Below are 20,506 nucleotides of genomic sequence, written 5' to 3'. Positions count from 1 at the left end.
ATCTCTAGGAGCATCTATCCATCTCTAGGAGCATCTATCCATCTCTAGGAGCATCTATCCATGTATAGGAGCATACATCCATCTCTAGGTGCATCTATCCATCTCTAGGAGCATCTATCCATCTCTAGGAGCATCTATCCATCTCTAGGAGCATCTATCCATCTCTAGGTGCATCTATCCATCTCTAGGAGCATCTATCCATCTCTAGGAGCATCTATCAATCTCTAGGAGCATCTATCCATGTATAGGAGCATACATCCATCTCTAGGTGCATCTATCCATCTCTAGGAGCATCTATCCATCTCTAGGAGCATCTATCCATCTCTAGGAGCATTTATATTGATAGACATGCTAGGACATATCCAGTATGTATGTGTGTGCCTCTGTCTGCGCATGCAGCTGTCCGTTGGAGCGCTGCCAGTGATCAGAACAGCTTGATGAAATCAGCCCTTGACCTGAGCTGCCTGTTGAGAAATGTCAATATCAACAGTCTGGGACATCGGTCCACTTATACAATATTTCCATCTGGGAGCATACATCCATCTCTAGGTGCATCTATCCATCTCTAGGGGCATATATACATCTATGGGAGCATACATCCATCTCTAGGAGCATATTTACATCTATGGGAGCATCTATCCATCTCTAGGAGCATATATCCATCTATAGGAGCATTTATCCATCTCTAGGAGCATATATACATCTATGGGTCCATATATCCATCTCTAGGAGCATATATCCATCTATAGGAGCATCGATCCATCTATAGGAGCATCTATCCATCTATAGGAGCATCTATCCATCTTTAGGTGCATATATCCATCTCTAGGAGCATCTATCCACCTATAGGAGCATATATCCATCTCTAGGAGCATATGTACATCTATGGGAGCATATATCATCTATAGGAGCATATATCCATCTATATGAGCATATATACATCTCTAGGAGCATATGTACATCTATGGGAGCATATATACATATCTAGGAGCATATATACATCTATAGGAGTATATGTACATCTATGGGAGCATACATCCATCTCTAGGAGCATATATAAATCTATGAGAGCATATATCCATCTCTAGGAGCATATATCCATCTCTAGGAGCATATATACATCTATGAGAGCATATATCCACCTTTAGGAGGATCATCCATCTATAGGACATATGTACATCTATGGGAGCATATATCCATCTCTAGGAGCATACATCCATCTCTAGGAGCATATATCATCTATGGGTCCATATTTATATCTATGGGAGCATACATCCATCTCTAGGTGCATCTATTCATCTCTAGGGGCATATATACATCTATGGGAGCATACATCCATCTCTAGGAGCATATTCCATCTATGGGAGTAATATCCATCTCTAGGAGCATCTATCCATCTATAGGAGCATACATCCATCTCTAGGAGCATCTATCCATCTATAGGAGCATACATCCATCTCAAGGTGCATCTATCCATCTCTCTAGGTGCATCTATCCATCTCTAGGAGCATCTATCCATCTCTAGGTGCATCTATCCATCTATAGGAGCATACATCCATCTCTAGGTGCATCTATCCATCTCTAGGTGCATCTATCCATCTCTAGGAGCATCTATCCATCTCTAGGAGCATACATCCATCTCTAGGAGCATCTATCCATCTCTAGGAGCATCTATCCATCTATAGGAGCATACATCCATCTCTAGGTGCATCTATCCATCTCTAGGTGCATCTATCCATCTCTAGGTGCATCTATCCATCTCTAGGTGCATCTATCCATCTCTAGGAGCATCTATCCATCTCTAGGTGCATCTATCCATCTATAGAAGCATTTATATTGATAGACATGCTAGGACATATCCAGTATGTATGTGTGTGCCTCTGTCTGCGATGCAGCTGTCCGTTGGAGCGCTGCCAGTGATCAGAACAGCTTGATGAAATCAGCCCTTGACCTGAGCTGCCTGTTGAGAAATGTCAATATCAACAGTCTGGGACATCAGTCCACTTATACAATATTTCCATCTGGGAGCATACATCCATCTCTAGGTGCATCTATCCATCTCTAGGGGCATATATACATCTATGGGAGCATACATCCATCTCTAGGAGCATATTTACATCTATGGGAGCATACATCCATCTCTAGGTGCATCTATCCATCTCTAGGAGCATATTTACATCTATGGGTCCATATTTACATCTATGGGAGCATACATCCATCTCTAGGTGCATCTATCCATCTCTAGGGGCATATATACATCTATGGGAGCATACATCCATCTCTAGGAGCATATATACATCTATGGGTCCATATTTACATCTATGGGAGCATATATCCATCTCTAGGTGCATCTATCCATCTCTAGGGGCATATATACATCTATGGGAGCATACATCCATCTCTAGGAGCATATATACATCTATGGGTCCATATTTACATCTATGGGAGTATATATCCATCTCTAGGAGCATCTATCCATCTATAGGAGCATACATCCATCTCTAGGAGCATCTATCCATCTATAGGAGCATCTATCCATCTTTAGGTGCATATATCCATCTCTAGGAGCATCTATCCATCTATAGGAGCATACAGCCATCTCTAGGAGCATCTATCCATCTCTAGGAGCATCTATCCATCTTTAGGTGCATCTATCCATCTATAGGAGCATCTATCCATCTCTAGGAGCATCTATCCATCTATAGGAGCATACATCCATCTTTAGGAGCATCTATCCATCTATAGGAGCATCTATCCATCTATAGGAGCATCTATCCATCTTTAGGTGCATCTATCCATCTCTAGGAGCATCTATCCATCTATAGGAGCATACATCCATCTCTAGGAGCATCTATCCATCTATAGGAGCATCTATCCATCTCTAGGAGCATCTATCCATCTTTAGGTGCATCTATCCATCTCTAGGAGCATCTATCCATCTCTAGGAGCATACATCCATCTCTAGGAGCATCTATCCATCTATAGGAGCATCTATCCATCTATAGGAGCATCTATCCATCTTTAGGTGCATCTATCCATCTCTAGGAGCATCTATCCATCTATAGGAGCATACATCCATCTCTAGGAGCATCTATCCATCTATAGGAGCATCTATCCATCTCTAGGAGCATCTATCCATCTTTAGGTGCATCTATCCATCTCTAGGAGCATCTATCCATCTCTAGGAGCATCTATCCATGTATAGGAGCATACATCCATCTCTAGGTGCATCTATCCATCTCTAGGAGCATCTATCCATCTATAGGAGCATCTATCCATGTATAGGAGGAGCATACATCCATCTCTAGGTGCATCTATCCATCTCTAGGAGCATCTATCCATCTATAGGAGCATCTATCCATCTATAGGAGCATCTATCCATCTCTAGGAGCATCTATCCATCTCTAGGAGCATCTATCCATCTCTAGGAGCATACATCCATCTCTAGGAGCATCTATCCATGTATATAGCATACATCCATCTCTAGGTGCATCTATCCATCTCTAGGTGCATCTATCCATCTCTAGGAGCATCTATCCATCTCTAGGAGCATACATCCATCTCTAGGTGCATCTATCCATCTCTAGGTGCATCTATCCATCTCTAGGAGCATCTATCCATCTCTAGAAGCATACATCCATCTCTAGGAGCATACATCCATCTCTAGGTGCATCTATCCATCTCTAGGAGCATCTATCCATCTATAGGAGCATCTATCCATCTATAGGAGCATCTATCCATCTCTAGGAGCATCTATCCATCTCTAGGAGCATCTATCCATCTCTAGGAGCATACATCCATCTCTAGGAGCATCTATCCATGTATAGGAGCATACATCCATCTCTAGGTGCATCTATCCATCTCTAGGTGCATCTATCCATCTCTAGGAGCATCTATCCATCTCTAGGAGCATACATCCATCTCTAGGTGCATCTATCCATCTCTAGGTGCATCTATCCATCTCTAGGAGCATACATCCATCTATAGGAGCATCTATCCATCTCTAGGAGCATCTATCCATCTCTAGGAGCATCTATCCATCTCTAGGAGCATACATCCATCTCTAGGAGCATCTATCCATGTATAGGAGCATACATCCATCTCTAGGTGCATCTATCCATCTCTAGGTGCATCTATCCATCTCTAGGAGCATCTATCCATCTCTAGGAGCATACATCCATCTCTAGGTGCATCTATCCATCTCTAGGTGCATCTATCCATCTCTAGGAGCATACATCCATCTCTAGGTGCATCTATCCATCTCTAGGTGCATCTATCCATCTCTAGGAGCATCTATCCATCTCTAGGAGCATACATCCATCTATAGAAGCATTTATATTGATAGACATGCTAGGACATATCCAGTATGTATGTGTGTGCCTCTGTCTGCGATGCAGCTGTCCGTTGGAGCGCTGCCAGTGATCAGAACAGCTTGATGAAATCAGCCCTTGACCTGAGCTGCCTGTTGAGAAATGTCAATATCAACAGTCTGGGACATCGGTCCACTTATACAATATTTCCATCTGGGAGCATACATCCATCTCTAGGTGCATCTATCCATCTCTAGGGCATATATACATCTATGGGAGCATACATCCATCTCTAGGAGCATATTTACATCTATGGGAGCATACATCCATCTCTAGGTGCATCTATCCATCTCTAGGAGCATATTTACATCTATGGGAGCATATCCATCTCTAGGCATCTATCCATCTATAGGAGCATCTATCCATCTATGGGAGCATACATCCATCTCTAGGAGCATCTATCCATCTCTAGGAGCATCTATCCATCTTTAGGTGCATCTATCCATCTCTAGGAGCATCTATCCATCTCTAGGAGCATACATCCATCTCTAGGAGCATCTATTCATCTATAGGAGCATCTATCCATCTATAGGAGCATCTATCCATCTTTAGGTGCATCTATATCCATCTCTAGGAGCATCTATCCATCTATAGGAGCATACATCCATCTCTAGGAGCATCTATCCATCTATAGGAGCATCTATCCATCTCTAGGAGCATCTATCCATGTATAGGAGCATCTATCCATGTATAGGAGCATACATCCATCTCTAGGTGCATCTATCCATCTCTAGGAGCATCTATCCATCTATAGGAGCATCTATCCATGTATAGGAGCATACATCCATCTCTAGGTGCATCTATCCATCTCTAGGAGCATCTATCCATCTATAGGAGCATCTATCCATCTATAGGAGCATCTATCCATCTCTAGGAGCATCTATCCATCTCTAGGAGCATCTATCCATCTCTAGGAGCATCATCCATCTCTAGGAGCATCTATCCATGTATAGGAGCATACATCCATCTCTAGGTGCATCTATCCATCTCTAGGTGCATCTATCCATCTCTAGGAGCATCTATCCGATCTCTAGGAGCATACATCCATCTCTAGGATCTATCCATCTATCCATCTCTAGGAGCATCTATCCATGTCTAGGAGCATACATCCATCTCTAGGAGCATACATCCATCTCTAGGAGCATCTATCCATCTCTAGGTGCATCTATCGATCTCTAGGAGCATACATCCATCTCTAGAGCATCTATCCATCTCTAGGAGCATCTATCCATCTATAGGAGCATACATCCATCTCTAGGAGCATCTATCCATCTATAGGAGCATCTATCCATCTCTAGGAGCATACATCCATCTCTAGGTGCATCTATCCATCTCTAGGTGCATCTATCGATCTCTAGGAGCATACATCCATCTCTAGGTGCATCTATCCATCTCTAGGAGCATCTATCCATCTCTAGGTGCATCTATCCATCTCTAGGAGCATCTATCCATCTCTAGGAGCATCTATCCATCTATAGAAGCATTTATATTGATAGACATGCTAGGACATATCCAGTATGTATGTGTGTGCCTCTGTCTGCGATGCAGCTGTCCGTTGGAGCGCTGCCAGTGATCAGAACAGCTTGATGAAATCAGCCCTTGACCTGAGCTGCCTGTTGAGAAATGTCAATATCAACAGTCTGGGACATCGGTCCACTTATACAATATTTCCATCTGTGGCAGGTCCAGATCTGGTTCTGTTCCTATGATCATCTCATCATTCTGATTATAGCTCCTGTTAATGAGGACGCCAGCGACGAGAGCCAGCCCCACATTTAAAGACTCCCCGTGGGTTTTGTTTTTCTCTCTTTCCAGATAAGATAAGACCCTGGACTTGTGCCGTCTTGACTCTCATGTACTTTGACCATCTCCTCCAGAATCTGTGGGTGGTGTTGTTGTTGCCGGGCCGACCCGATGACCTCTGCCCTCACTCGTTTACACTCACATTCAGGCTTTTGTCGCCTGCTTTTCTGCATTATTGTCAGATGTGTCCACGCTCCCCGAGGACGCCGCGGCAGCTGCAGGGCGACCTGGTGGCGCTCCACATTTCTCAATCGAGTGTTCCTGTCGTCAGCACTTTGAGCTGTGGTGAAAGCCTTGGACCGGCACCAGCGCTCACATCTGGAAGCATCAGCCGTCGCATGTATGATAAAAGCACATCGATCGTCTTATCATTTGGAGCGAGCCCAAAAAAAATAGAAATAAAAAAAGGCTGACTCAGCTTGGCACGCACAGCTTTATGTATTCTGAGAGTCCAACACCAGCAGAAATGTCCAGAACCACCATTGATCCCAGTAGCATTAGCACCAAATATCGGCTGTATGAGCAGCTCTTTGATTCCGACTTCCCTAAATATCATTTACACCTTTTTGAGCTTCTGAATTTTCCTTTTTGCTGGTTTCAGCCCATCAAACATCGAATCATTTTCCCGAATGATGCTCATTTAAACCTCTTTTCTGGAAAAGCAACAAAGAAACCAAAACTAAAATCCTCTTTGATTACAGGGAACATAAATAGAAATGAACTGAAATACTGTTTTTCAGTTTATTCACACGGTGTATAAGGATCATTGGTGGGTAATCTAGCTAAACATGTTTAAAGCCTTAAAAGGTCAACTCCAGATGTGGTCAACAGAATTAAAACGGAGGAAACTGATGTCCAGATATAGAATTGTGCACTATAGAGTTTATTCTCTCATAAACAGCCATACTCATTCAGATGACCTCATTTCCTCCTGTCAGAATGTATAACTGTGATTTATAGGACTGTAATTAACCTGTAATTAACAGACCACCTGTGACTAAGGCCCGTCTGGACCAGCCAGTCACAATGTTCCATCCAGAGTAAATAGACATTCTTCTTTGCTCCGCTTCAGACAAAATTCAGGTGTGTGTCCGCGTCCACCCCATAGTTGCCTTTGTGCTCCTCAAACAGCTGGCTGAGCTCGTCCATGTACAGCTGGTGCAGCGCGTCCAGGTCCTCCGCTGACGGCTTCTCCTTCTTCTCCACCCGAATCGGACGTCCGACTGCAGAGAGGAGACAGAAGGACGTGAGGCTCCGTGGGTAAATCAGCCCCAGGGGTGCCAGGGAAGCCTTCACTTGCCCACGGTGTGGATGGGTTTTCGGTAGGGCATCAGGCCAAAGGAGTACTGGAAGATGCCGCGGGCGTGGAAGAGGGGCAGGGAGATGCCCATGATGCTCTGCAGCTTCTCCTGCATCCAGCGCAGCCACGTTCCTCTGGGGTTTTCCACTTGGTCAAACACTTCGTTCTCCCCAAAAGAGAAGACTGGAACCAGATGAGCTCTGCAGACAGTTTTAGTGGCTTTAAGGTGTGCTGATGATTGGCGTGTGTGAGATATGTTAAGCTAGTCTTGGTTAGTGAGGACAGGGTTCTTGGCCCCCCCTCGTGGTTCTTGGGCTGCTCGATCTCTCGTGAGTGTGTGGAGGCTGAAGTTTGGTGCCCACTGTGGTTCTGGGACTCCTTCCTTCACCTGCCAGCCCTGGCCCATGTCACCACCTTACCTTCCTGACCCCAAAGACAATCACCAACACTTCTTGCCAGACACTCTTGTCCCTCCAGGGGTCAAGAGTCTCCAGCCCTTTTTAGATTTCTGGACCTCTAGTGTGCCCAGAATGCATGTTCAGATCTCCCTCCTCATGGTCTGTCCACCTGGAGGCCGATGATGTCTCCCTGCTCTGGTCTTGGCTGGTTACGGACATGCTAGCTCAGGGACGTTCGTCATTTCTCTGTCCCACGATGCCACGTTCAGGCAGCCTTGTTTTTAAATACAGCGCACCAGCAGACACAGGTAGAATAGAGAGATGTTCCTCTTACCCGTGCTCCATGGCCATCTTAATGAAGCCTTTCTTTCTGGCTAGCATTACATCGTAGCTCCCAGGATGTGCGTCAAGAGCCTCTGGGGCACCGCCGACTGCTATCACAATAGCATTACCACCCTCACGTTTGAAGAGCGGATAGCTGGCACTCTGTTTGTCTGAAGGAATCAGGCCTGCAGGGTTACAGCATTATTGGGTTCACTGGTTAGAATACAGGGAGGGGATCATGTGAAGAGCCTCTGAATGCAGAGGTTTCTCTTCCACACCTGCGCACATGATGTAGTCTCTGAAAAACGGGGCCCGAAACCAAAGAGGCAACATGAGCAGGTAGCTGGTGAGGCCAGGAAACAGCTGCCTGAAGCCGGTGGCATAAGTGCAGAAGTTCGTGAAGGCTCCGGCCACCAGCACTCCATGTGGGTGGAATCCAACGATGTAGTTGTTCCTGGGGTCCAGGTCAGCAGTCTTCACCAGCTGGACCGGGAGAAGGAAGAAGAGCACCATATATACCATATAGCATAGCATATAGCATATATCGTAGCAATCACAATATCATAATTGGATGGATGGATGGATGGATGGATGGATGGATGGATGGATGGATGGATGGATGGATGGATGGATACAGTAGTGAGCCACTAGTGAACACCCTTAAAGGGTCACCATCATCATCCTCTGTGAAGCAGCTGCAGTTTTAGGCTGAATGGACGATGCTGTGATTAGAGATGGTGGGAAATGAATCAGACTGGAGACACTGGTCCTCTTTGCTCTCACACTGAGGCTTTGTTTCAGCACTAATGGAGCATACAGTCAGATGCTAACAGAAATAGTTGCACCTAATATCAGAATATGAGGCAAACCGGGAAAAGACTGGATTTGTTGTGGAGGCTGGAAATAACAGACAGCCTGCGCCATCGGGCCGGCAGTCACATGAAGCCACTAAAAAATTCGGAATTTCAATTTATTTTACAGATTTACAGCTATAAATTGAATATTACACTATGTACGCAGTGTGTGTGCTTTTTAAACGATGGATGACTGATTGAGGATTTTGGCAAAGTTAGCTTAGCTTAGCATAGAAGGGTGTCTGCACAGCAAAAACTGAGGTGGGTAGGATGAAGAACAGCTCAGAGGACTGAAGGATCCCTTCCAGCAGCAGAGGAATAAGCCGTTGCTGTGGTCGTGGGGGGGGGGGGGGGGGGGCAATGCCAGCGGGCAGGGTTCAGCTACGTTCCAAAGACAAGGGTCATTATGAATGCAGATCAGTGATTAGATTAAAGCCACCAGACAAGAGACACCGTCTTTAGATTAACGTCACATGGAGACATTTAAACATCTCCACACACAAAAGTTCCAACTAATGCAAACACCAAAAAACAAAACAGAACATTCATGACTAGATATATGCCTTTCTTTGAACAGCAAGGCCCTAATTATCTAAATTAAGGGGGAGTTTATTGCTGCTCACGCACAGTCCAGGAGGAGAACGTGGCTGATGTGGAGGGCCTGGCTGAAGGCTGCCTCTTACCTTGATGGGGAAGTAATCCCTCATGTGTTCCCAGACCCGGAGGCCACACAGGTAGGGCACCCTGCGGCCTCCGCGAGAGGGAGTGTCATAGTCGAAGAACCACCAGACGGCGTAGAGCACGCTGAGCAGCCAGAAGCGAGTGAACAACAGGTAAAAGAACAAAAAGATGCAGGTGGGTGCTGAGGAGAGAAAGAAGAGTCGCCGATAAAAGCAGCAGATGTGCACCTTTAATCAATAGCTAGAGGAAGGGAATTCTACTGGATCAGCGTGGGCCTGCAGCAGTGTTCTGTGGTTTTACTGATATAATTGTGAGGTTTTTGGAATCACGAAGGTCACTATGATGTAATAAGCTTCTTTTGCTGCTGCTGCTCTTTGTGTTCTTGGCTGCTTAATTAAATATGCAAAATAAAACGCTGGATCCTTGTGGGTTGACTGCTTCCTTCTTATACAGACGAAATAAAGCAGCAGTTTCATATTTTTTCATTTATTTTTCTTAAATGCATGATTTTCTGGATTTTGCTGGACGTCCTGGAAAGCCAGGAAACACCCTCAGCTGAAAGAATCGACCCACAACTTTATTTTATTTTATTTTATTTTATTTACCCTTAATCATTCGACTGCTGGACATTGATCTGAAAATATTTTTTCCTCAGGTAATAAAATAGTTGCCTCAAGCGACAATAAACCGAATCTGTGGTTTGATGCGCCCTCTGCTGGCCATCACACGCATCGCGCCCCTTCTGCAGGTGTCAACATTTCTGTGATAGAGAATATATACACCTGTGCTCTATGAAAGGTTTCTAACAACCTGTGCAAGCACAATTAATTTGGCCTGATGTAAAGACACCCCCCACATCCCACCATAGCCACCATGATCCCGGGGACCGGTTTAGATTGGAGGCGTACTCACCGAGGCCGAGGAAGGAGAAGACCCACTGCACCACTGCTGCTGTCTGCAGTCGCCTGTGCACAGGCACTTCCAGTGGGGCAAAATGGATTGTCATATTTCACACAAGAGGACAGAGACAAACAATTGTGCTACAGTCGCTAACCAAGAAGAAAGAGCGAAGCGGGTCCAAAGTCTGCCGGTCTCACCCATCATCCACCTCGGCCTTATCTCACACACTCAGCAGGAGGTCTGATTGGTCAATCCATGAGTTTCTTCTGACTTTTAGAGCACAGTTAAAGAGCAGTCACAGCAGGTAAAAGCAGCATTAATGTGTAATGTTTAGGTCCTCGTGGCAGCACCAATATTAGTTTGGTTTGAGATTATAGATAATTACAGATAATTAGTGTGAGGCTGGCAATGATTGTGCACTTTTAGTTTTTAAAAATCATTTTTTTTAAAAACCCCATTATGTTCCTGGAATCATGACAGTGTCAAGGTTAGAAATCAAGGTTATTTTCGAACCGCAGTGACATTTGTCTGCATATTTACTTGGATTCAGTTTACATTCGGCTTCGTTGTGCCTTTTTACACCACCGGAATAAAAATCCAGAATTACAACACGACCCTTCCTGTTTTTCACGGAGCCTGCATCCATTTACGCGTCCTTCCGTGACGGGAGTAGCAACATCACACCGGAAATAGTTGTTTAGATTTCAAAATAAAAGCCCCGTTGAACGGCCTAAAGCGCGTTTCTAGCGTTGATTTATTCTACTTTATTTTATTTTATCACTCCCTATCAACACAGGTGGCCACAAACACCAGCAGACACTTGGTAGCCATGTTAAAAGATCTCTCCCCATCGGATGTGCAGCTGCAAAACGGATTCATGACAGGCGCCTTCCGAGGCTCTCAAGGTCACCTGACAGAAAACATTTAAAAATACAAGCGGATTTTCGACTATCAAATGCGCGTGAGCTGCGGGGCGTAGCAGCCCGCACCTCCCACAGGCGAGCGGGCGACGCATCCGGGTTTATTCGCAGGCGGCTGAACCGGAACCTCCCCGGTTGGCCCAGAAACTTGACTCACCCTCTTTCTCCGAGGAGGCTCCGCGCTGGTGCCGCTGTGATGCTGAGCAGCGGGCGGGGTTGTTTTTCCTCGCAGCTTTGCTACCGTCCAGTGATGTGATATAACCGGATGGAGGACGCCAAACACGCACCCGCATCCGTGGATCCCAGCTAAATTCGGAAGGATTATTCGATGAACCCTCGGACAGCCTGTTTGCATCCTCTCAGCACCTAGCAGAGCCCGGAGGGGAGGCGTTTTCCGTCCGTCCGTTGGAGAGGAGCCTGGTATTCGGGGCCCTCGCCATGGCCTGGCCCTGCATCAGCCGGGCGTGCTGCATGGCCCGCTTCTGGAACCAGCTGGACAAGGCGGACATCGCGGTGCCGCTGGTCTTCACCAAGTACACGGATGTTTCCGAGATGCAGCACATCCAGCTGCAGCCGTCTGCTCAGGCACGGGTCGCCATAGAAACGCAGCCGCCCCGCGCACAGTCCCGCACCCGGACAGCGGCACGCGCGCCGCGACGATGCGTCTCCGAAGAACGCGTGTGCAACTCGGTGATGCGCGAGGACTTCAAGCACTGGAACGTGCGGCCCGAACCGAGCTGCAAACCCAAGAACGAGTATCACGAACCGGAGACGCCGTTTAACAGTGAAACCCAGTACCAGAAGGATTTCAAGCCCTGGCCCATCCCCAAGAGGTGCGACCACCCCTGGATACAGAAGGCGCCCCGCGTGGATAACCGGGTCCCGGACAGGCCCCGGCAGCAGGCGGCCGCCGACGGTGAGGCGGAGAAGAGCGCGGTGGCAGACAGGGTCCAAGAGAAAGACCTTCTCCAGGGACACGGCCGCAGCAAGGCCTCCAGAAAAGAAGCCGAGCTGAAGAAGGTGGTGCTCCGGGTCGAAGGAGAGGGTCGAGGACGGAGGTCGACAGATGCCGTCAACAGGCAGATCAAGGAGATCGCCGGCAGCAGCTCGTACAGGTGACTCGCTCAAGCTTACACCCCTCTGTAGCTACACATACGAGGTCCACTATGAAGGTCACAGGCAGGTCAGAGGTGGGCGCGTTCCCCCACAGCTTCATAAGAACCATGCACGTGCACTCTGCTGACGTACATGAGGTTACAGTAGCGCCGGTCCTGTTGGGGTGCACGTGGGCCTACATGTTACTGCTACCTGTAGCTCCTCCCACACTGGCTGTACCTAAACTCTACTACAGCGCTGACGGACGCAGCAGCTGGCCCCGCCCACCACACAGAGAGGGTCGGGACCTCGAGGTCACGGTTGTGTCTTCAGGGTCAGGGTCAGGGTCAGGGTCAAAAAGAGTGAGAACTCTTACTGAAGACATAGAGTCACTGCCGCAGAGTCCCGGAGAGCCCGATTGTGATTGCTAATGAAATAACGGAGCCGTCACAGGAAGGGTCAATGATGGGATTCTTGGAATCGTTGGGCAGCATTGTCAGCTCGCTGACACCATTACCCAGAATGCATTTCAAATCAAACCCAGGTAGCCTAACAAAGCGCGTCTCGGTGCTCCCGAAGAGCGACCTCACTCTGCTGAGTTTACTGTCGCTATGGCGATGAATGAAAGCGCTCCGTGCACGTGACCTGACGTAATAACTGATCTTCCCACAGGGCTGAGTACAAGGCTTACGCTGATGTGAAGCCAACCAGAATGATACGGGCTAAGTCCCAGTACCTGCCTCCAGATGAGAAGACCCGACTAGAGACCAGCTACAACGCCACCTTCAAGGCCCAGGCCCCGGCCCCGCCTGCTGACAACAAGGCGCTGGACCGGCGGCGGGTACGCAGTTTGTACACGGACCCTTCCAAACAGGTCAGATTCATCCAGATTTGAATCCCCACTCGTGCTCCTGCTTCCATGTTCCTCTCGTCGTTGTGAAGCACCTGAGCTGAGGCCGATCATGTCCACTGTCTGCCCTCCTCAGATGGACAGGTATAGCCTCCCTCGTTCTAAACCCAGACAGAGTGGGGCGGCGGCATCAGGCCAGGGCACGCCTGTGAAGAGAGCCAAAGATAAGCAGGGGGTAGCACAGAGGGGCTCCAGGAAGATGGCCGTGGAGAAGCAGCCGGTGGGGAGCAAGGAGAAAAGTAAAGAGATCAACAACAAACTGGCTGAGGCAAAAGAGTAAACGCATTAAGCACTACTTTTCCTTTCATTTCTTATCTTTGGGGGAGCAAAGCAGAGGCTGCAAAATGAGCTTCATCTGTGTCGTCATCTGTGATTCCCTCCCCTCGTCTTCATTCCTTCGTCCTCTCCTTCACCCATGGTGGACCCATGAGAAGAAGCCGCTAACGCTATATTACAACGCCACAGCCAAGTGGTCGACAGCCTCTTTGCATTTGATGCCCCCCCCCCAGGGTGCCATAGCAACTGCTGTCACTGGCTGGCTGTTGTAAATCTAAAGAGCTTTTCTTTGCTTTGAGCCGGTCAAATCTTTTGTTCTGTTTTCAAACGCTTTGTTTCATATCTTAAAATATAAGTTGACATTTCGGAAAGTTTCTTCTCCTCCTACATGGACACCAGCAGCTCAGAAGCTAAATGGAAGACTTGCTTCATGCTGAGTCCAGTTCTGCTGATGGGTCCGTGCTTGGGGAAGAACCCACAGGTCCTGGGCCTGTGCAGGCCCACATCCCAGCCATTTATTGGATGGCTTTTATGGTCACTTTGAAGAGTTGTTCTCCTGTTTGATGTTGATATTGGTGGTGATTACGCGTCTAATGCCGTCACGTAGTGAGCAGGTGCCCACTGACCAGACCGGGTCACGCGGGTAAACCTAACCAGTTGGATGAGCCAGCCAGCCACTGGGTTACCAGACTGGCGGCCCACATATTTGACCTGGATGAAGCCTCGAGTTCTCCTCCGAAATCCATTTTCAGACCACGTTTGTTTCACCATCCAGGCGGAACCTGCCCAAGAAAACATTTGCTAAATAATGCAAACATGCCTGACGGTGTCCCGCGGAGCTACTCACAATAGATATGAATATTCTATAGGTACATTATAGATTAGGTCTGTTTTTCCCTTGGTCCACCAGTAATTGCCCCCCCTCCCCACCCCACCTCCTCACCTCACATCACTTCCTGTGCTCAGTTCCACTCGTTTCCATGCAGATGAGGGACGACAGCCTGACTCATTAGCATTTTGCAGCCTTTGATAAAGTGACTCTTTCCACTGAATTGGGTGGGGGTGGGATGTGGGGGTGGGGTGGTTGGGGTCTGGGGGTGTTAGGCAGTTAAATCTAGATTAAATACACTGACTGTAATGTGCTTGTGTTTATATTTGCCTGCTCTAATTTAATGAAACATTGCAAATAAATGTAAAAAGCAGAAAAAAAGCAGCGTCTTCTTGCTTTTTTTTTGGCAGATTCCGTATTTACCCGCATCTTTCTTGTCACGGTCTCTGGAACGCACAACAAAAATCCACATGGAAGAGAAGTTTGCTCTCCTTTGATTGCTTCCTCCAGACTACGGTCACATTCTAGCAGGAGCTCTGAGGAGCTCTGCAGGCGAGTCGGGGCCCCTGCTAGAACGTGGCTCCATAAACATCTTTTTTTGTCCTCATTGTTTGTCGGAGCAACATGCACATCAAAGGATTTCGACACGATTTAGCAGAGCAGATGCATCCAAGGCTTTAGGGCCCAATGGTGGCCGCGCGCTAGTCCTGGTTCTGCTGCTTAGACTGCTGGTTTAGAAGTGGCTCTGCTAGAGATGATGCTGTCTCCAGTTCATTGTGTGCTAATGAGTAACGTTCTGATTCATTTGAAGGACCGTGCTAAAACAGCACCACTACATTCAGCTCTTCCAGCCAATCCGAGACATTGGCTGGGTGCAGACTCTAAAGCAGCACATGTGGGGGTGTGCACGGGCCGATCCCAGGTAACCTGTCACCATGGCTACGCTCCACAGGCCACCAGCGCCGCTCATTCAGTTCATACACACGACCTCGACCTCCTTCTGTTGCAGCAATGTTTGTGGTTGTTTTGGCGCCGCATCACGTCCTCTGTCTTTCTCTTCCATATGGACAGTGGACTAACAGTGGACCACACGTGTCCACGGGTGTCACCTCCTCATCCTCATTTGCTTTTTGCCTCTTTCTTTTCTCTCAACCAGCTGCTTCCAACATCTGCAAAGCTTGTTAAAAAAATCAAGCTGCACGTTTATCTAGGGAAGAAGAAGACGTGTTCACACTACCTGAATGTTCAAAACCATTGATTGGTTGGTTGGCTGGTTGGTTGGTTGGTTGGTTGGTTGGTTGGTTGGTTGGTTGGGTGGTTGGCTGGTTGATTGGGTGGTTGGCTGGTTGATTGGTTGGTTGATTGGTTGGGTGGGTGGTTGGTTGGTTGGTTGGTTGGTTGGGTGGGTGGTTGGCTGGTTGATTGGGTGGTTGGCTGGTTGATTGGTTGGTTGATTGGTTGGGTGGGTGGTTGGTTGGTTGGTGGTGGTTGGTTGGTTGGCTGGGTGGGTGGTTGGTTGGTGGTTGGTTGGTTGGTTGTTGGTTGGGTGGTTGGTGGTTGGTTGGGTGGTTAGCTGGTTGGTTGTTGGTTGGGTGGGTGGTTGCTTGATTGGTTGGGTGGGTGGTTGGCTGGTTGGGTGTTTGGTTGGGTGGGTGGTTGGCTGGTTGGCTGGGTGTTTGGTTGGGTGGGTGGGTGGGTGGTTGGTTGGCTGGTTGGTTGTTGGTTGGTTGGGTGGGTGGTTGGTTGTTGGTTGGGTGGGTGGTTGGTTGGTTGGTTGGTTGGTTGGTTGGTTGGTTGGTCGGTGGTTGGTTGGTTGTCTTCAGAAGCATGCTGCCTCTGCTCTGCTCACCTGGAGTGTTGGTGTGTGTGAGATGAGGGGAGGCATGGAGGGAGTGTGGACAACAGATGAATGACCCTGAAGCGCATGCTGCCTGTTTCTGCATGTCTGAAAGGGCCCTCTGAAATTAGTGGCCCCAGGAGGGAAGGGGGGGGGGGTCCATCCATTCGTTGGTTGGTCTCTGATCCTTGAATTGTCTCACCTGTCTCTGTCTGCTTCCTTCTCTTTTGTGTCTTCACCCTGTGCTGTCCTGTCCCCCAGAGATGCTGAAGATGAGCCTCTCCGACCCGGTCATCATTATTCCCAGGGTGCTGATGGAGGAGAACCACAGCCACCAGTAGAGAGACCTCGCAGGAGTGGCGGGGTCGTACGCTTTGTTCTAGATAAGAGCTAAACTGAGTAGATCTGCAGAAGCAGCTCCAGTTCCAGTAAATATCTGGTAGCTGAAAAGCCATGGTGGGACTGAAGAGGGGGTCCAAACCTTCGGGACACGGATGAAAACCTTTGACTCGGATCTTGACACAAAGGTGCTACATGTTTCATTGCAGGTTAAATGCAATTACATTTATAACAACATGTCAATATTATTGAAAAGATGCTTCTAACACAACAGCACATGTACAATTATATCTGTACTGTATGTAAATGGTCTTCCTGTAAATAAACAAGCACATTAAATCATATTGTATTAGTCTGCTAATGCATTTAATAGAGTGCATGCAGTGTGTGCTGTGCAGGAATGATACGCATCTTTACATTTCTTTAGGGTGAGGCGTCACGCGAAGGAACACGAGGAAAAGGAAACCATTATTTTGGAATTCCAAAGTGTCCCTATCAATAAAACGGCCTTTTGTTTTTTGTTCCATCCGAAGAATCTCAAGGCTAAAGTTTTGTTATAACGTAGTTCTCTTCGATCTCAGTTTAACAGACCATAATTTCCCTGTCTAGAACTGCACTTTTGTAGGGAGAAGTCTGTAGTATATTCCACCAGTGTGTATGGATGTGTGAATTATCATGAGACATCCCTCCTTCCTCTCTGCACTCTTGTTCTTCTTCCCATCAGTCTCTTTGTGGCTGTGGTGTTGCCATGGAGACAGGTTGCTAGGGTTCCAGTGGCAGGACTGAATGGGTTAATTTGGAGGTGGGGCATTTGCTACCAACTGACTCCATAACCCAAACCTTTACCCGAAGATAAACACACGCAGGTGCACACACACACACACACACACACACACACACCACACACACACACAGGACAGAGGTGCATCTTGATTTATACCAGTGATATTCTGTGTGTTTTTGACCTAAACCAGGTGTTAAACATTAATGATATGATATTGATCAAAGAGCTCAAAGATCAATGCAGCGCCTCTGAGTGTTAAAGCTGCTCGTCAGTGCCGCAGCATTGGGGGAAGAGTGTGTGTTTCTGCCTCCCTCCTGGTTCTGTCCTTCCCGTGTCAACATGGATCATCTGAGCCACTATCTTTAGCTTTATTTGTTCATACAGCAGACTAAAAAAACACTTTTTGCTGACCAAAGTGGAAAACAGAACACATACATTAAACAAGCAACATATTTCTATATTGCAGCTGTGAACATCAGTTATGAGTAAATAGAAGTGCATTTTTCTGTGTCATTAGGATGCAACAGTAGTTGTCGACATGCAGACAGGAAGTTCATCTAAAGCAGCTTGAGTCTGGGCTCTTTGTCATTGAAATATCCTTCAATATTATAAAAATAGAGGGTCAAGGGAGTTAATTTGTGGCTGATAACATAATAACACAACAAGGCCCATTTCTAATCAAGTAGAACTCAGCTGAGGCTCAAATTCTGCAACGCTGGACTAATAGCGATACCACCCTGACTCGGGCCACACTACCACCTAGAGGCCGTCTCTCGCCATAACACCATTCTCGAGCTTCTGGTTTTGACCTTCAGAGCTAAAATACTGATCTCTGTGAGGTTTTCACACGATTTCAGACAACAAAACACGGTTTCTTTTATCCTCTCTTCTGAGTTCAGCTTACATTGTTGTTACCTCTCACCCTGAGACAAGTTTAACTCTGGGCTTTGCAAATTTTTATATTTGACGGTGTTGATTTGATTTAACATGTTTGCATTTGTAAGTCTGGTTTTGTTCTAGCCACTGGGGAGCTCTCTTACTGTAAAAATCTGCAGGACCAAAGCACCATTATACCGCCATATTTCAATTTTGTTATATTTTGCTTGGTATACTGTTGTCAGGGAGGGTAGTTGGTTTGATCAGTTCAAAGAACAAGCGTGATAAAATGACATTTTTTCAGTTTTATATCATGGATGATGCCCCACCAGTGTCAATATACGATACAAAGGCTCTTCTGTAAATGTTATATTGTTATACCATATATAAATATTATATATCAAATATTCATATTATATGCCATCAAAAATGACAGCATGGCTTTATGTCCAGACACCATCTTAACTTCCACCCACACCAGACTAAATGATAATGTAGAAAACGGCAGCTAAATGAAATTCTAGTTATCGGTGTGTCTTCGGCGAGATCATGAAAACCTTTCACGTCCGACTGTAACCTCTGCGGTTGCTACAGATGTTTGCTAAAGCTACGCCTCAGTGCAGACGTCTGTCCACATCAAATGTGTCTCATGGAAAGTCCATTGGAGAGGTCCTCTTTTGATCTGCTCCTCTACGTATTCGTGGCCAGAGAGGTGAAGTTCTCCTCTTTGGGATTGGTGCTGAAGTTGTAGTGGCCGATACGATTCCTCTGGTAGTAGAACAGGCATATGAAGCCGATGATGAAGAAGAGGCAAAGTCCAACTCCCAGGCAAGACAAACCAATTACTTGAAGATCACTGACGTCCTCCACTAAGGTTTCTGTGAGAACATGTTAGCGTTATAATCAGTACAACACAGCATTGAGAGGAAATCCCTGCTGCACGTACACAAGCACCAAGTTTCACTGTAATAAAGAAGGTACCTTCATTGGACTTCAGCAGAGGCCCCGAAGAACCAAAAGTGGTTGCGATCGTGTTGTCTGAAGATCGAGATGTTCGTTGTAAGCAGTCCTAAAGAGAAGGACACAGTCCAGCGTTGAGCAGAGCTGTGGACCATGAAGGAAGGAGGACCTCACCACCAGTGAGGTGGTGGGCGTACTCACCGGCACACAGCTGTCGGAGCCAATCTGTGCACAAATCTGCACCTGGCAATGCAGATAGATCACACTCAGGTCGACGAAGGAGAATATCTGCACCGACACACGAGATGTGCTGGAGTTCCCGTTGGAGAGCACTTTGGTGTACTTATTTAAGGAGCAGCTGTGGAGAGATTCAACAGAGAGCTTCACCTCTTTCTGCAACAGTTAAAAGGTAGCAGCAATGAGAGCAGGAAGACCTTGCAGACCTGTTCTCCAAGAAGATGTAGCTATAAGTGTCTCCAGGATTTTGGGTGGAGGTGGCCCAGCATCTATTAATGACGACTTTAATTTGATCCAGGGAGGTGTTGAGACTCACATCCACCACCACAACCTCATCAGAGGACACGCTGTAGTTGTGAGGAAGAGGATCGGTGCCATTCATCAGCTGCACTCTCACCAGGAAGGAGCCCGAGCCCAGGATGACGTCCTTCAACATTTCATATCTGCGGCAACACATAAGCAAAAGTCCCTCACAACATCGGTTGTATTTATTTGTTACCGTGGGTGAAGTTGAAGGAAACTTTGCGCTACGCTAAGCTAACAATGCGCTGGCACAGAATGGGAATGGTGGATGCGTCACAACTTTTAAGTTGTCCAGAAACAAACAGAAGGTACCCCGTGGAGCTGAAGTCAGCAGAAATGAGCATGCTCTTCACATAAGCACAGACGATGGGAACCTCCAGGTGGACTTTAGGGGCCTCCACCGCTCCACTGGGTAAGACCTTCTGATCCATGGTGTTGAAGAGGGTAACCGATGCCATATAGTGGCTTTCATTCTAAAATACCAAATATTACACTGTGTGTCAGCTTCGC

The 20,506-nt window shown here is 47.0% G+C and overlaps 3 protein-coding genes across 13 annotated transcripts in view; 1 reads left to right on the top strand and 2 right to left on the bottom strand.

Moving 5' to 3' along the window:
* Positions 1–6,587: 6,587 nt before the first annotated feature.
* On the bottom strand, positions 6,588–11,867 carry mogat2 (monoacylglycerol O-acyltransferase 2). Of its 6 annotated transcripts, none has more exons than XM_057055036.1 (7): positions 11,708–11,867; positions 10,785–10,900; positions 9,733–9,853; positions 8,474–8,678; positions 8,206–8,380; positions 7,474–7,673; positions 6,588–7,396 (listed from the first exon to the last, which is right to left on the bottom strand). In XM_057055036.1, the coding sequence occupies exons 2-7, from the start codon at positions 10,832–10,834 to the stop codon at positions 7,242–7,244; spliced, it is 906 nt and encodes a 301-aa protein (XP_056911016.1). In that variant the 5' UTR covers positions 10,835–10,900; positions 11,708–11,867; the 3' UTR covers positions 6,588–7,241. The 6 variants fall into 6 exon arrangements, with proteins under 6 accessions (XP_056911016.1, XP_056911017.1, XP_056911015.1 ...); XM_057055037.1 differs by lacking the exon at positions 11,708–11,867 and adding an exon at positions 10,643–10,708 and having other exon boundaries at positions 9,733–9,911; positions 10,785–11,427; XM_057055035.1 differs by lacking the exon at positions 11,708–11,867 and adding an exon at positions 11,171–11,291.
* map6a (microtubule-associated protein 6a) lies at positions 11,797–17,180 on the top strand. 3 transcript variants are annotated; one of them, XM_057055028.1, is made up of 5 exons: positions 11,797–12,665; positions 13,318–13,519; positions 13,632–13,831; positions 15,472–15,582; positions 16,759–17,180. In XM_057055028.1, exons 1-5 carry the CDS (start codon positions 11,989–11,991, stop codon positions 16,889–16,891), a joined length of 1,323 nt encoding a protein of 440 aa, XP_056911008.1. In that variant the 5' UTR covers positions 11,797–11,988; the 3' UTR covers positions 16,892–17,180. The 3 variants fall into 3 exon arrangements, with proteins under 3 accessions (XP_056911008.1, XP_056911009.1, XP_056911010.1); XM_057055029.1 differs by lacking the exon at positions 15,472–15,582 and having other exon boundaries at positions 11,798–12,665; XM_057055030.1 differs by lacking the exons at positions 15,472–15,582; positions 16,759–17,180 and adding an exon at positions 15,071–15,465 and having other exon boundaries at positions 11,798–12,665.
* A 787-nt stretch (positions 17,181–17,967) lies between these two features.
* umodl1 (uromodulin-like 1) overlaps positions 17,968–20,506 on the bottom strand; it is an 11,831-nt gene continuing 9,292 nt past the window's right edge. For all 4 annotated transcript variants that reach the window (XM_057055019.1, XM_057055016.1, XM_057055017.1 and 1 more), the window contains exons 13-17: positions 20,309–20,469; positions 19,900–20,136; positions 19,658–19,814; positions 19,478–19,565; positions 17,968–19,374 (exon numbers count right to left, since the gene is read on the bottom strand). In XM_057055019.1, the coding sequence (XP_056910999.1) occupies positions 19,187–19,374; positions 19,478–19,565; positions 19,658–19,814; positions 19,900–20,136; positions 20,309–20,469 (831 nt within the window). In that variant the 3' untranslated portion in view covers positions 17,968–19,186. The remainder of the gene's footprint in view (positions 19,375–19,477; positions 19,566–19,657; positions 19,815–19,899; positions 20,137–20,308; positions 20,470–20,506) is intronic.

This window comes from Takifugu flavidus, chromosome 14 (assembly GCF_003711565.1).
Source record: "Takifugu flavidus isolate HTHZ2018 chromosome 14, ASM371156v2, whole genome shotgun sequence".
Lineage (NCBI taxonomy): Eukaryota > Metazoa > Chordata > Actinopteri > Tetraodontiformes > Tetraodontidae > Takifugu > Takifugu flavidus.
The sequence above is the reverse complement of the archived record's forward strand: the minus strand, read 5'-3'. Positions and strand labels throughout refer to the sequence as shown.